Here is a 16,544-nt window from a genome sequence, read left to right as displayed (position 1 = left end):
ACACACACACACACACACACACACACACACACACACACGCACGCACGCACGCACGCACACACACAATGTATATATATATATATATATATATATATAATTCTGGCACGAGTTACGTGGGACATATGGCATATCCACAAACATATTCGGCAAGACAGCAGCCACGGTCACCAAGGTCTGGGAGGGTTCGTAAGGAGAACCTCGTTTTAAAGTTATACCACAGGGTTTAACGTTATGAAGCAACTCGCACGCTATGACAGGCGTTGCAGTGGTAGGCTCCGAAGAAATTTCCTATAGGCTTCTTTAACGAACACTCAAGTAGACGAGTGCTTTTCCCGTGCCCATCGGAATGTGGCCGAGAATCCAAACCGTGACCTCGTGCTCTACAGCAGAATGCCGTTGATTGATTGATTGATTGATTGATTGATTGATTGATTGATTGATTGATTGATTGATTGATTGATTGATTGATTGATTGATTGATTGATTGATTGATTGATTGATTGATTGATTGATTGATTGATTGGTTTTAACGTCCCAACACTGGAGCCTACGAGAGATGCCATATAGTGGAAAGCTCCGGGTTGGCTACCGTTATTTAACATGTACCAAAAGCTCGATACACAAGAGTTCTTGTTTTCCGCCATCATATATAAATGCGGCCTTAGTGGCTCGAGATTGAATCAGCGGCCTCGGTTTCAGCAATAGAATGCCATAGCCACGGAGCCACAGCATCTGATTACGTAATGAAATGTTAAACATCCGTGGTAGTTACCACGTGAAAGTGCATTAAATTCTAAACGGCACTTTTTATGTGGCATACTGGACAATGACGGCCAAAATTTAGTATGAAAGCTCATGCGGCGTGCCATGCGATCTCTGCAGTTGTCATAAACCCGGGTGGCGTGTGTACCTATTCACAAGCACCTCCGTTGTGAAAAGATGACGCCCAACATCCAGTGCGCGCCGCAGGTGCTAGCTTGCTCCCTTTTTCGCGTTGACTTCAACTGAAGACCGGACACATGCGAGTCGTGTGCATGGGGCTTCCCGGCTGGCATGAGAAAGTCTGGACAAAGGCCTCGCTGTTCCTAAGTGGCACGTTGCACCGTAGTGCTCCAGCTGGATCACCGCACGTGCTGTGGCACAGGAGCGCGAAAAAGAGCTGCCGCTCGGAAAGCTTCGGCAACTGCGGCTCGAGATCGAGCGCTGGAACCGAAACATTCGACTCTGGCACCGTAGCAGCAGACAGGAACGCGCGCCACAGAGTGCTAACGGCCGCCGTCGCCACGACAACGTCGTCCCTGGTGGCTCGGTCCGGGATAGCCGTCTCGTCGGCAGTGTAAACGCATGCCATGCGCTCGTGCAGTTTGTCCAGCGTCGCGTTCTTCCAGTGCTGCTGGCCCGCAAACAGATCCTGGAACAGAAGCCGTGCTAGCACGAAACCGAGTCCAGCATAGATGGCGGGTGCGGGTGCGTCCACCGTGAGGAAAGGAAAGGAGAAATGATATGGCGCCAGAGCCAGCGGCGGATTCGCGGTATCCCCCGGGATAAAGGGGCCCTGCTCGGACAGGTCGATGACCACGCTTTTTGAGAGTGAAGAGGAGTCGTTCCCGGACGCACCTGACCCTAGCGAAGACAAGGTAGCGAGGTTTTTGATCGCGTCGTCGGTCATGTCAGGCAGCCACTTGTTCGCCTCGGACTTGCCCAGCATGCCGAGTAATATCTCGGCGCGGTCCACCTCCAGCGAAGTAACGGGGCGCTCTTCGAACCAAGTGTTTCTCCTGACCGTCTCGTAGAAGGCATCCTTGATCCTTGCTCCCGTTTGAGTCGCCTGGTCAAGCACTTTCGCGTCGGTGGTGCTCTTCAAGTAGTTCGCGTCAAGGGCGTAACCGGTGGCGCCAGCGAACCCAAGACAGAATTTTATCTGCTCGTCCATCGCTTTGTCTTCACTCCCGTGAAACTCGTGAAGAATGTGAGAATTTGTGTAGGGCAAGAAAGCCTCCGCCACAAACCACCCGAAGTACTGTTTCAGCGCACGTTCACCGAGCGTCTTATGCAACTCGAAGAATGCTTCGAAGAATCGGATTCCGTAGATTGTTACATTAGCGGCAGAGATGTTGAATCGATTTCGCAGCTCACGTTGCCACTCTTCCAGTGGAATGGAGGGCGCCGTAATGTTCAATTGGTTTGTGTGGGTTTGAAGGACTTCAAGTCTTCCGACGAGGGACCTTCCAAGCACTGGAATCACGCTCTTTTCCAGAGACATCGTCTCGTTATAGGTGATGCTCTTCCTGTACTTTCCATTCTCAAAGTATTTCTTCAAGACGGAAAAGTACTCTTCCCTCTGCTGCGCGTCTTTCTTCCTCCATATGTGGTCTGCGAAAACGCCAAGTGTTATAGACCTAATTATCAGGCGGCTGCCTTCGTTAACCGAGCGTGTGAAGGCAATTCGAAAAAGAACTGGAATAGGCCAAGTCGACATGGCGAATATCGAATGCAAGAGGCCTGTGCGGGAATCGACATGAGGCCACGGCAGGCCCGCGTCTTCCATCACTCTTCGTATCGACTCCACATAGCTGACGTTCTTGTCGACGACATTATAGCAAGCCGTAAACATCTTGGTCGCCTTTTGCTCGGGCGTCTGACCTGACGGAGGTACTGACTGGAGCAAGGCTTGTCGACTTAGGCTTCTTTGGTAAGCTATCAGGGCTGCATCTGACACGCTGAGCTTGTTGGAATCAGAACTCCAAGATCCACACACGTGGGCGTAGAAGTCTTCGCAGGGGGCTACGCTCGCGTTCAGAAGATCGGAGACCAGGGCCTCGTATTTCAAGCAAGCTGGACTTCTGCATTCTGCCAGCAGACGGAGTGGACTGCGCTTCGAAACGTAGAATGCGACAAACGCGGAAACGACGATAGTTGATGCCACTACGGCAAGGCAAACAACCATCGTCAGGTTTCTGAAGCGTTGTTTGCTTTTCTCCAGAATGGGCCGCGTGACTGGACCACTAAGTTGCGATTTGGTTGTCTGGAAAAGAAGAACGATCGATAAAAGTGAGAAAGAATTCAACCAGTTAAGAGTTCGGCATTATCAGTACAGACAAACACGCCAGGATGTCTACGCCAGAGTTTTCGGTGGATTAGTGACGAAGGCCCGTATTTAACAACACACTCGCGAAGGACTGCATATTGCTCTCCTAAGTGCTTAAATGTGGCTTTGTTACTATTGGAACATTTACTTTACTGAGCGTAATCCTCAAGGTTTCTACTTTTGAACATGTGGTCACTGAAGCACTTTGAATATAATCACGCCGCAGCCACGTGTATAAAATAAGCAACAGAAAACAACACGATGTAAGATATTCGAAAGTGACTTTGCGGTTTCGGTGAAGTTCGTAGATACACAACAGACAGTCTTCGCGAGTGCTGTCGCTAAAGGCACAAACTGTGACGTTGCATTAGTTGGCTTATCTCAACAATGCCAGATACATCGATACGGCAAAGAAACACTAAGGGCATGTGCATGTTCTTCTGTGCATGTTCTGTTTTCTCTCGTTGCTTTTCGGTTCATCATTTCTTGTTTATCTCTCTTTGCTGTGTTTGCTTATTGCCATTGGTACAAACTTTCATTTGAACAAAACTGTGTTTTGTAGAAGAGTTGTGATGTTTTATATCTCCGACTCTCTTCTAAAACTCACATTTCTTTCGTGGTTCAAAGGCTACCTAACTTGCCTTGCATTCGTGGATGAATGACCGAGTATAAAAGCTCGGCTTTAAACACTGATAACCACGATCATCTACGGGATAGAAATTATGTGGCCCCAATCACCCCAATCGGAGGGTGAGGACCACATTTTTCGACGCCTGCTGGGCTCGACGCAGCTCTGTGCAACGCTAGAGAGGAAACATCAATGTGTCAGCATGTCCTCATTGAACACTATTTAAAGCCCAGGCGCACTAGCCAATGCCACCTTCGTATCTTGGAGCATAATGTTATTAGGCTCAGGACAAAATGATAGTGAGGTCAAAGGCCTTACAAAGTATAGACGGATTCTAACTCGGCCCTGCTCCAAACATCTGCATGCTTGGAAATTAATGGAAATGAAAGTGGATGAAAAAGACAACTTGCCGCAGGTGGGGAACGATCCCACAACCTTCGTATTTAGTGAAGGTTGTGTTGGCTTCTTATTATATGACTAATAAAAAATAGGGCCCCTCGGTTAACCCCCTTTCTTCTAGTTTACTACTGGTACAGTGTCACTCAGGTATCGCTGTGAAGTATCTACTCATCAAGAGAGAGGGCTGCCTTCGGTGCATCAATTACCTGGGGAAAATTCCGTATTATATATAGCAACACGGGCGAAATCCAGCTTATTAACGTCGTGTTCGAAATTTTTTTTTCTTTTTTTGCGCTAGGTTGATCGGTGGATTTCTCCAAATTGAATGCTTGCTCATCGTGCTTCTTTTTCTCGGGCACACCCGTTTTTCGTTCGCCTTACCCAGCTGACATGGGTCCCTGTCCGCATATGACGAGCATCATGCTGACAGAAAAGTGCCATGTAACGTGTCATGCGAAGTTTCAGCACATATGGGTGCTCTGCGCCTTACCGAGTAACCGACCCCACTTACGGGCACTGCCGTTTCCCCGGTGGTGAACTCCCGCTGCACTGTGCTCGGGTAGAATTCGGAGATGGGCGCGATTTCCCTGGAAGGAATGAAGCCCTCGTCCGACGTCTCGAGGAACGCGTCGTATTGCTCTGTGGTGTGCAGCGCATTGTGGCGCTTGGGGCAGATGTGGCCCTCCGAGTGACGTTCGTGGCACACGTCATCGTCGCGCCCCATGACACCTGGGTCGTTCGCGGAGCCTTGGCTTGGAGGGTTCGATGCCAGCTTGGGCGTAGTTTCCGACTTCATGCTGCTGGGCGAAACGGAGCGATTCGGAGCGGCGGCGGCGGCGGCAGCGGTGGCGATGATGGTGGTGATGATGCGGGTGATTATTACGATGATGATGGTGATGGGTGACCGCGACGAATGGTGAGGACGATGGATGCTACCATGATGCAACTTACTGAATGGTGCTTAAGAAATGGAAACGGAAACGACACAAACACGGCAGTTAGGGGCCACGTTTGGGAAGCGTTTTGATGAGTCTTATCGTTGCTGCAGAAAGCCCACGATGTCTTGATTTGTCAAGCGCCTTCCACTGATCTCTACTATAGGGGGAATAGTACAAATCAGTGGCGCCTCAACTGTATCTTAGCTTACATGAAATGGCCCCGAAATAGCCGCGGTTCGATAAAAGTGCATTCGGTGAAACTCTTTATTGCGTTGTTTACCGCAAACGCCGCAGGGACGGTGGGAGGGAGCTACTAGCAGTGCGAACACGTGCGGTTGTCCATCACGCTTGCAATCGGTCACTGAGGCCAGTCAATTTCATAAATCGTAGCAATGTGCACGGCTCTTCAAAAATGCATAGAACTTTCCCACAATACTATAAGAAACCCTATAACAGCATGGGCGTTTAGCAACGTCATTGGTCTCTCCACTTGGCACCTTCGTACCCAAACTGGCAGCCTAGATATCTGTTGCGTATATCCCGTACTCTATTTCTACATTTTCTTTCCTCCACCAGCCCATGCTATATACACTCGCATGGCACCAATCAAAAGTAATGAGGCCAAGCCCAAACTGGTTCTGAGTTGAAATTTGGCGCAGAATGTGTTCGATTAGCGTGATTATGTCAGTTTTTCAATTCAGCATTTAGATTTCACTTAGAAGTAATGGCTGCCCCATGGAGTAATTTAGATCAAGTGTTGGAATTATGCTATCTGCCACAGGCAATCTTTAAAGATTTGGTGCAGCTACAAAAAAACACCCTATATATATATATATATATATATATATATATATATTGTAAGGAACAGGAAGCGCGCTTACAGATGACAGAACAGTGAATGGAAGACGACGAGGAAGTAGAGTAAAACCAGCTCCGAGAGGGAACGGCGCTCCATCTCGTTTCTTCACGACAAATATTCACACACATATATATATATATATATATATATATATATATATATATATATATATATATATATACACTTTCTAGAAGACGACTTTGACAAACTAACATGTACTTTCACTGCTGCCTGCGAAGTCCTCGACGCTAATCCCACAGTTGATATTTTGACATATCCGCCGGTGAAGCGGGAGGGTGGACAGGGGTGATATGTTTGGAGGCTCAGTGGCGGTGGCGTTTCGCAGCTAAGTACCATGCTGCTGATTCGATTCCTGACCATGGTGCCCGCATTCTGACGGAGATGAAATGGGTGAACGTTCGTGTACATACGCTTCGGTACACATGAGAATGTGGGTAAACTTAGTCCGGAGGCTTCTATAGCTACCACGCCCTCATAGCTCACACCGCATCTTCGGGTGGTTAAATCGTAGCACTTGTTATCACTTCGTGTGACTTGTGCGCTACAGTTTAGAATTCGGAATCCTTGTGCTAAAGAGCGAAGCTAGTAATCACATGTATAACTCCAAGTGGTCACGAAAACAGCCGCAGACTACTACCAGTCGATCTAATAACACCCGGTCACGGATACCTCCCTTATCTAGTACACTTTTTGAATGCCATAATTATCAATAACGAACTCGCATACAACGTGCTATAATTGGCCTAAACCTTCTTTTTCTGTTTTAAAGCTAACGCATAAATAAGATCACTTCAAGTAGAGCAGTACACATCCTTTAAGCGTGAAAATATAACATCGACAGTGTACCTACACGCGCCTGCTACTATCTGGGGAAAAATACTGAAAGGTTACGCTATTCCACTGCCTCTAAGGATTGTCAAGAAACAGTCAAAAATGCTGCATAACGCTATTATGAGGGATAACTTTAACAATGCGAGCAGCCAGTATATTGCAGAAATTAGACTAAGTAGAATACACGCAAAAAGAAAAAAAGATCGCACTGGACTGGGTGGCGTAATAATTTGTACGAGCTACGCGTAGAAGAGCGTTTGTTTCGTCCGTCACTTCGTGCACAAGTCGGCGCCTTCTGAATCGTAGCTTTTCTCGCCAGGTATACTGCACATTAAGCACGCCACCATGGGGTCTCCTCTCCTGCAGCTATAGGCGCGAGCGAACTCTGGCGAGTGTCGCAGCAGTTCATTGCAGAACTGTCGAGCCATCCACGTACCGCACTCCATGTAGCACAACACCACAAAGAACGCCTGTGCTTCGGACAATCCTGACAGGGTGGACTGGGGAGCCGAGTCTTGCGGGTCGCGGGAGGAATTCAGCGCCGTCCAACACGACTTCAGCGAGATGAGTTGCAGCAACTGTCCGTAGCTGTCGCCGACACCCCTGTGCCGATATGCTTGGTCCGCTTCCAGGCAGCGCGCGCCGCTCACAAACCTGTCACTGCGAGATTTGTCGGCACCGAAAGCCTCCTTAGAGAACAGCATCGAAGACAGCGCCTTGGCGATCTGGAAGCCGAGACCGGCATACTTGAGGGACAGAGGAGCGTCCACGTGGTACAAGGGAACTTCCATCGAGTACGGCATCAGCGTTATCTGGTACGAGCCGTCGGCAGCCACGATTAGGTCGTGCCAGTCTTGGCGGCTAAAGCGGGGCTGAACGTCGCCGACGACAGAACCGTCGAGAGCTTCCATGGCTAGCCTCCAGTCGACCGTCAGCCTACCGGTCATGTTGGGATGCGGCCCGAACGCTGCCCGCAGTCGTAGGGGCGACGACTTAAACACTTCCTGGTACAGCTTTTGCGGATCGCTTGCTTGAAAAGCGGACACTTTGTCTTCCAGAATCCACCCCGTGGCTATAAGCCCCATAGTGGACCGTATGCGAGCGTTTATTTGAGACACTTCGAGCCGCGCGTTGGGGTTCGCCAGTTCTCCCACGTGTGGCGCGTAGAAGGCGTAGCCAAAAGCACTGTGAGCCATGTCGAAACACAAGTCACGGTGCGCATTCATAGCTTGTTCAAGTTTGCTGTATGCATTCATAATGGCGTCAGAGTTGGTCATCGAAGATATAAGCATGACAGCGCACCAGGACATGAACCAGCTTGCATTCTGCTCTCCAATGCGACCCTTTAACTCAAAGAGGGCCTTGAGAAAAGCCCAATTTTCGACACGCAAAATCGTCCGTGGCGTCAGCTCCCCGAAAACTGCTGTCAGCGTCTGATTCCAAGCATAGGTCGTCAAATAGGGAGTCAGGAGTGAGGCCTTCGGCAACTCTACTTGCGCCAAGTTGTGGCTCGATGATGCGTAGTAATACCTCTTTAGCCTCGATATGGCCGCGTGCTCCAATACATGCAGATTTTCAAAGGGAAGCCTATTTGCTCCTTTTGCAAGCAAACTGTCACGGAGAAGTAAGTAATGCGATTTGTACCTCTGTAATCGAGCAAGTTGTAGCCTTACTTTCATTACTGTTTCAAAGTTTCTCGAAGGAAAAATACGTATCACGATCACACCGTCTTCATTCATGTCAGCAATGACTTTGAGTGGCATGTCCCATCTTGCTAGCACGCTGAGACGCACCACCAACTTCAGTAGGTCAGGCTTCCTGTCCATATTTGGCCACTCTGATCCCACGTCTTCCAGGAGGTTCTTCAGTTCCTCTGTCTCAGTTCTCTTCTTGAGGAGAATGTCTTCGCATAATTTGTAGAGACGAGCAGCCTTTGGAAACAAAAAGAGGGAAATTTTAGTAGTGGCAGTAATGTTCAGGCTAAGATTGATCGAGACGATAATTTTTGACCAGCGATTAGCGCATTATCTATAAAAGAGGGGAAAAAAATCAAAAGGAAGTTTCGGATTATGTTGAAGTTCATTGCTAACAGGAACTTCAGGCATACTTTAGGGCACGCGTCGTACTTTCTCACTTCCTCTTGCCCACTCTTAGCCGTTGACAAAGGAAGTTCGGCAAAAATTCGACATGTTTGATACACATTTCCCTGCGAAACCGGAGAGTTTATCTGGCCCCCTTTCGAAGCGCAATAAATGCTAATTCGTAGACTTGGCGCAAAATCTCTTTTGCTGCCACCGCTTTTCTTTTCGACAAGCCAGTAGGCACTTGTGCGTACCAGCAACAGTTGACAAGTATCGAAAACGGCAGCAGTAGCACAGACAATATTTCGACGTTCATAACTAATTATTGATTGTGCAGAGAAGTGATTGTCACTATTCAAAAGCCCATTTCTAAGTACAAGAACAAAATTCCCGGTAGGAACTTCCAATTTCTCCCAAGTGTCCATGGAACTTCCACGAAGTCTTTTCACGCCGCATTTGCACGGCCAAGAATATCTTAACTAGTGTACAGCGTATCAGGCTTTTATTTTTATCAAAATATGGTGGGCATATTTTTCTTTTTTTTAATACTGAAAATCCTGAACCCTATAGTTATAACAAAGAAAGAAACAAAAGACAGCTGCGTTGGTGCACCAACTAGTCAGTTTCCTCTTGACATCTGTGTCCGTTTACGTAGAATAACAAAGTATTAAATTTTTTCGGCTCAGTGACGCGCTAAATGACGAAAAGAACGTTGCGGCAACTTTAAGGATCTCAACAGGAAGAGAACAGTTCTGAAGTAGCTTTCAGGCGTAAAATAGGCGTTGGCCTATAGATACCAGGAACACCGCTGGGCGCCGCAGTATAATGCCAGCGAGAGCGCCTCTGCGTCTGCGCGTTTACGTTGGCTGTCGTCTGCTTTTCTCGTACCATTTCCTCGACAACCGGTTGCAATTAATTGGTGGTATCTGCTAATTTGGGAGGAGTGGTGGGATGGGCTGTTGCATCGCTGTCATGACAATTAACGACACAGCAGTAATGCGCATAATGCAAAAATGAGGTGAGGCGTGCAGACAGGACACAAGAGTAGAGAAGTGGACAACACGAACACGGCGTTCGTGTTGTCCACTTCTCTACTCTTGTGTCCTGTCTGCACGCCTCACCTCTCTTTTGCATTATGAATCCTTACCAACTAGCTCAGTTTTCTGTCGTTCTAAGTAATGCGCAGTCTTCCTTTTTGGCATTGGCAATGTTATAGCCACCGGAAACACGACCTTCCACGTTTAGCGAGAGCGGGGTCCCACAGGGGAGCAGTGGAAACGCAAACCGTGTGAGGCGAAATCATTCCGCTAGACGAGAAACAAGCACCGGGATCGAGGAAGAAACTTAAGCTTGGGACGTCTTATGATTTTAACCACGCTAGTGGAAGTTCGAAGCTGACCACTGCTGAAAATCGACTAAGGTTATAATTCCCGACTTTCATTTTCGAGCCAGAAACTATCTTGCATGGCAGCTTTGATTCAAGTAGGCGCAGAGACACTCATGCCTATAACATGTACAAACTTCTCTGATCTTCTTATTTTAGTCCCATGAGCGCCATGCCGTCATGAGGTGTAACATATTATATTACTTTGGCCAGTGGTAACGTAAATTTTACGTGCTTTTGAAGTGGTCAACCAGTCCATACAAGAATTTTGGTGCACGCAAATTTACCGTAACAACGCCCGCCGATAGGTACATTAGGGAAAAGCTCGTATTAACAGACCACGATGCCAGCACTCCAGCGCTTCATCGAAATGGCCTACACCGGCTGCTGATTTCAATTAGTTTACTATAACAGCCAGTTGTGTCCTTCCCCGGTCAACGCGTGCAACGACGAGAGTCGACACTTCTTAGATAGCGGCGAGGTCTGCGCGTAAAGTGATCGACGCCATTCAGAAAGACCCTTTCCACTCCAGACTCGAGACAGCTCTGGCACTTAGTACTTCTTTCCCCCGAACCCTCCCAATGTTGGGCTCCGCAAACATGCAGAAACAGCACTCACGGTTAGTGCGGCAGGACAGGGTGACTCAGAGCTGCGCAATGATTGGGCGGCGGCGACCACGTGCTCCCTGAACGCGCGCAGCGCGTACTCTCTGCCGGAGCGCGGCTGATTGCCGCGCCTACGTGTGCACACGTAGCTGTGGAAGTCGTGGCATGGCTCCGCAGACCGGTTGGTGATCTCCTCGAGAAGTTGCGCATACGCCTCGCAGCCAGAGCCTGAACACAGGGGCTCAGGTGAGCTCCTGCTCATGGTCCACCTGCACCAGGGTGCCACAACTAATCGTTCCGGAGCAGGCGCTGCACAGACGCTGTGCTGCGCGGCGGCTGACTCAGCAGTGGCCTAACTACGGTGAAGCGCTTAACCTCGAAAAACAATGTTTCCGTGAACCGTATCCTTCAGTTTTTTGGCAAGTGATACAGCAAGGGCAGTGTCCACTTCGTAATGACCGACAGTTCGTTGTTTCGTGAAACGCAGATAACTTAGCTGCTCTCACTAGTCAAAACTACATGAGAAGGGCTTTTCTTCCATGTAGCAACTAGGTGCACCATGTAAATCTTGAATTTCGCGTGTGGTACCTCATTATGTGCCGTGCAAGTTACCTAAGCGTAACTAATTTCCTCTGGCCAGCGTTCTATCGGGAAGCACGGCTATACAGTGCCATTTCCGCTTACACTTTGTTGATTCAGAACAATGCAGTTTTCCTTAGTTCACGAGCACCACAACTGTGAGCATCGAATCTGCGCATACCATTGCGCAGGCAGTTTATTCATAAGCACAAGCACAAGAAATATCCCAATCCCATTCCACAATTTCTTTAAAGCTCCCGTCGTAGGCATGCGCCCTAGGTAAGCGTTGTGTTTACCTGAGGCATACGAAGAATGCCGTGCAGATCAGAGTGACGACGGCGCTAGTGGTAATCACAGTCCTTGCACTGTAACTCCTGGGGGTCCTCAAGGTCTCGCCCTTGATGCTGACGTGAGCCAACTCCATGTGTGAATTTCACTGCAATGCACTCTGAGAAACTTCGTCTTCACTTCGCAGCAGTGGCACGTTTATCTGACTCCGCCTGCAAAACAGCAAGGGCACAAAATACCGGATAGCAATCCCTAATGAAAGTGGAGAAGGTGGGTGAACTGGTGTGTGCAATAGAAAGAGAGAGAGGGAGAGTTTAATGGAAGCTAAAGATGTCAGCCCTGTTATACGCAGGGCTGATGAGACGTTTGAGGCGACACGAAGAGGAAAACATACAGGGTGACAGATGACAGAGAGAACACAGCGCCGAGTGCATTCTGCTTCTTGTGCCGCCACATCCCCTGTGTGTGAAGCTCTCAATGCAAGTACCTCCAAGCAGCTCATTCCTAAATGACACCACGTTGTGGTCAACAGACATAGCATACTCTTTTTTTTTTAAATTCTACTACATTTCTTCTTTTTTGCTCTTTGTGTAATTCTATCTTTGTGTAATTCAATTTGTGTAATTCTATTATGTGAGTAGCAGCGCTCCAATAGTTTCGTAAATATATTTGAAGGAAAAATCCCAGCTTAGCCTCATTTATACCCACTTAGATCTATCCACCTTTCGGACTAATTAGTGACTAATACGGTGGATAATTCCAAATTATCTCGGCTCGCTCTGGATTTTACGTGCTCAGTTTCTGCGGCTGAGCACCCTTTTTAAAACCTATGCCCAGCCACATTTCTCCATTAAGATGACCTCCTAAACCGAGCTTGCTGACTATGAAAATGTCGAAACACGACTCGCTGTACAAGTCTCTACAATAGCGCCTGCAGGCGAAAGTGCCCGAAACCAAGTTGCTTTCATGATTATCCTGTGGACGGCGCTGCCGCTCTTCTTTATTTTTTTTCATTTACGTGCTTTTTTTTCGTAGGGATTTCCAACGCCTGCGCCAGAACCACAGTAGCCCATCAAGAGGCCGCTTTATCTCTCTGCTACATCAATAGTCGTAGTTTCGGCTTGGCCCGCGCCTTTGTTTAAGATGAGCCATGTGTTTCCGTCGAAGTGACGTCACCTCCGCGCCGAACCCGTCTTCCTATACCCCCATCGGTGCCGGTAAAAAGCACCGGGCGCTGACTTGACGAGCGACAACCACCTGCCCACCGTTCCCGTTTCGCTCATCCAGCTCTGGTGGCGTAAAATGACTCCTGCCCAGCTTTTTATTCGCTTCCCCGTGCGGCGGTTTCGCGCCGCCTGCTCTCTCCTCGCTCGTTACTGCCTCGCGTAGCGCACACTCTCACGTGTTCCAGAGCAGACGCCACTCGCCTGACCAGCCCAGCTATCGGGCGCTTGGCTGGGCTTTTGCAGAGGAAGGGCAATTTGCATTTTTTTAGGGAACCGTTGATAGACGTAGCTGTAGATCTAGTGAAAGTCATTCCTGGTTTCTCTCTGATGTCTAGCCATGAAGTTGATTTTTGCAGTGGAGCGAGCTGTTTGGTTAGGGTGTGCCTCCTGCGTCATCTGTTGGTGGTAACGCAAACAAGCTAACAAAGAAGTAAAATAACCAAATAAAAGAAGGTACATTAACTTTAGTGCATCTAGAGGAAACGACCACGTCGATTTTAGAACATTGCGATCGTTCAAAGTTATTTTTTATTACAGTATACAGCACTACGAATGAATGAATGAATGAATGAATGAAACAGGCTGCAATGCTTGTAAGTATAAAAGACAATATTATTGTTTTACTTTTGGGCAGTGAATTCTGTCATTGCCGTATCACTGACGAACTCAGCAGCGGCCGTGACAGCGCGCTCCATCGGAAGCACGAGAATCAAGTCGTGCTTCCTGTGATCTCCCGACGGTGAACTGTCGGGAAAGCACTGTTGCCTCCAATGTTTCCCTTGATGGCGGAACTGTTGAGCATTGCGCGTGCTGCAAAAACGAGTTTGACTGCGTAAAAAACATTAAAAACTGCACTTAGAACATGGAATTGTCAAATGACACCAGCAGAAGGAAGCACTTCAATCTGAGGACACTTATTTTACATTTGACGTATTATTCCTTGTTCCGCGAAACGTTGCCCCAGGAGACGACAGCACACTCCGGAGGACGAAGAGCGACGCGACCGAGCGGGAACAGAACGACTCGCCGTCCCAGAACGCGCGAGCCCGCATTGCCTCACCTTGAAAGCGGCGCACGGAACGCGCTTCGAAACGCGCGTGAGGCGACGCGTTCCGTTTGCCACCGTCGAAATCCGACGTGACCCAAGCCGTCACGATGGCGCAAGCACGCGCACGCCTCGAGCGCGATCTCGCGAGCACCTCGAAGCGCCGCGTGGCCTTACCGCTGCCCGCATAAGGGTAAAACTGCGGGGATAACAGGGAGAGGGGCCACCCCTTCGGCGCGGCCACAGGCACATGCAGGATCGGCACGTATATACACATCTAGGAGGCCGATTCGGTCTCTCCGCACGCGGCCATCGATTTTGCTGCGAGGGGGAGGCAGAAAAAAAAAATCCTGTGGCTGGAAGAGAACGGGCCTCTTGTTTCTTGGGCCGCCTTAGGGGATCGATGGCGCGCGATGGGTGCATTACATAAATGAGCTATGCACTGCCTCGGCGGCCCCGCCACCGCACGAAGGGGGCCCAGAGACAGCGTGCGCGCCGCCAGCTCGAACGTGGCCGGCGGTGAGCTATCTGGCGGCAGCCGCGGGCTGGGCTGGGGCTCCCCTCTTTCACGGCGTCGACGCTTAGCCCCGCAGGCAGCTCGGGCACGTCGGGCATCAGGTTGTTCCTGCGGAGGGCGACTTAAAAGCCGCATTTGGAAAATGACCTACGTGCCCTTCCCCCGACGCGGGGCGCGTCGTTGATGTCTTTACGCGCTGATAACGTCGGGGTCTGGATCGGGCCTCCTCGGCCTGCCGCGTCGTTGTCTACCTTGCCCCCCCCCCCCCCTCCCTTCTTGCCCAAAGCGCTTGCGAGCGATCCTTCCGGCGGCGGCGCTGCCTCTTAGCGTCCCTAACTGGCCGCCAGTGTCCGTGTAGGGCTCCATTTGGGCTAGATTCGGCCATATCTCTCTGTCTGCCTCCGCTGTGGAGCCGAAGGAAACTGAAAGCCTGCGGCGTTTTTTTTTTTCGTTTTTTTTTTTCAGTGTCGGTGTTTGTATACGCCGTGACTGACGAGGTTTGGCCTGCTGAAATATCCAGTGGTTGGGTTTCGTCAGAGTGTGCTAGTGTAGGCTTGTTGGCTGCTCTTTTGTTCGAGTCTGCTCTGTCATATCGAAATTGACTGAGGAAACTTTTGCGTTATCTACCACAATGTGACGTACGCTCGAGTTGCGTAGTTTCCTTTATTTGTTTTACTTTATTTCCTGCTCTATTTTCTATTTTTATTTTTATTTTCAAATCGAGGATACCAAGGAAGTGTACAGTCTCGAGCTAAGCACCACGTGGAACGGAAATATTGCGCTTAATGTCAGCAGTAAAATACACACTGCGCATTCTGCTGACGAATAAATGTTTATAGGCATGGCGAGAAAAAGAAAGAGAACGGAAATACATCTGTTACTATTCTTATCCGTAGTTTAAGTCGGTATTATATTATTATCACTGACAGCGCGACATTATTGTCATCAACTTCAACATCATAATCACCACAACCTTAAACAGCGAATTCGAACAAAATTTTCATATAAGGTAAGCAGTCTTACCTGCATCTTCTGGAAATGGCCGTGATTTGGACTCCCATGTCACATGGGGCAAGGATGCCCTCCCCCCACACCAGGGGCATCAATTGGCATATCTGGTTGGCCAGATGGCATGCCCCCTTCCCAGGTGTAGGTGGGTGTTCATTTGTATTTTTCTGTATAGCCGAACCTCCTACACTCTTAATTGCTGATTTGGCGCGACGAGTTCTTGACGTGAAATACATTGACGTTCTAAGACATCGCACGCTAACGTTGTTTTCGATCGGGGTGTCTTTCCTTGCTCGGATTGAAGTCCCACGAACAAGAGCGTCTGCCCCTGTGTCGCCAGTGACACCAATGTGCCCCAGACACCATACAATGTGATGTTATTGTCTTAGTCGATCGCCCAATTTGTTAATGGTGATCCTGGGGATTGTTCCGTGGAGGAAAAGTCGAAAGGCCACCTGAGAGTCCGTGAGTACGTAGGCGGGCCTGTCTTCTCCCTTCCCGGTCTTTATCGCCAGGGCTACTGCAGCCGCCATTCAATTCACCCCAATTAGTGCAAAATTCTTTTCGGGGACCTTGGGCAACCATTCTCGCCCGGACTGACCTGGAGATTAAATTGAGCCTTCTCGACCAGGCCCGGCGCTTGGCGGTGGCCACTGAAGTCCTGGACTGAGGGCCTACCTTGCGGCCCATTTAACCCTATTTTTCCCGCATTAAGTTCTCTCTCTCTCGCTCTCTCTGAAAATGGCACTTGGCTTGCTTGCCGAAAGCCGGCAGAAGAGAAAAGTGCAGAGTGTATCAAGCATTGGCAAGGTGTAAAGGGTCTGTGTTCTCAAAAGAAAACTCGTACACTGTCCTGCGCGCGCTCACCAATCTTAGGCTTCACTGTTGGGAAACATGCGCGAAAAATTAAGCATGCCAGTCGTCGGCGTCAGATTGCATGGATTCCGTGCACGGACGTTGCATGGATTCCTGAAAGCAGGGAGCGACAAAAGTAAACGTGCCTACGGCTAGGTGATACGCTGCACAGCATGATGACTTCTTTACTAC

At 49.2% G+C, this 16,544-nt stretch overlaps 1 protein-coding gene across 1 annotated transcript; it reads right to left on the bottom strand.

The window, feature by feature from the left end:
* Nucleotides 1–1,000: 1,000 nt before the first annotated feature.
* On the bottom strand, nt 1,001–2,263 carry LOC126547215 (endothelin-converting enzyme 1-like). Its single transcript, XM_050195113.1, has one exon. It carries the CDS (start codon nt 2,261–2,263, stop codon nt 1,001–1,003), a length of 1,263 nt encoding a protein of 420 aa, XP_050051070.1.
* Nucleotides 2,264–16,544: the final 14,281 nt, after the last annotated feature.

The sequence above is a fragment of the Dermacentor andersoni genome, chromosome 1 (genome assembly GCF_023375885.2).
Source record: "Dermacentor andersoni chromosome 1, qqDerAnde1_hic_scaffold, whole genome shotgun sequence".
NCBI lineage: Eukaryota > Metazoa > Arthropoda > Arachnida > Ixodida > Ixodidae > Dermacentor > Dermacentor andersoni.
The sequence above is the reverse complement of the archived record's forward strand: the minus strand, read 5'-3'. Positions and strand labels throughout refer to the sequence as shown.

What these genes read in the sequence shown, in the direction of transcription:
- LOC126547215 (XM_050195113.1), bottom strand. Translation starts at nt 2,263, where the DNA reads ATGTCTCTGGAAAAGAGCGTGATTCCAGTGCTTGGAAGGTCCCTCGTC.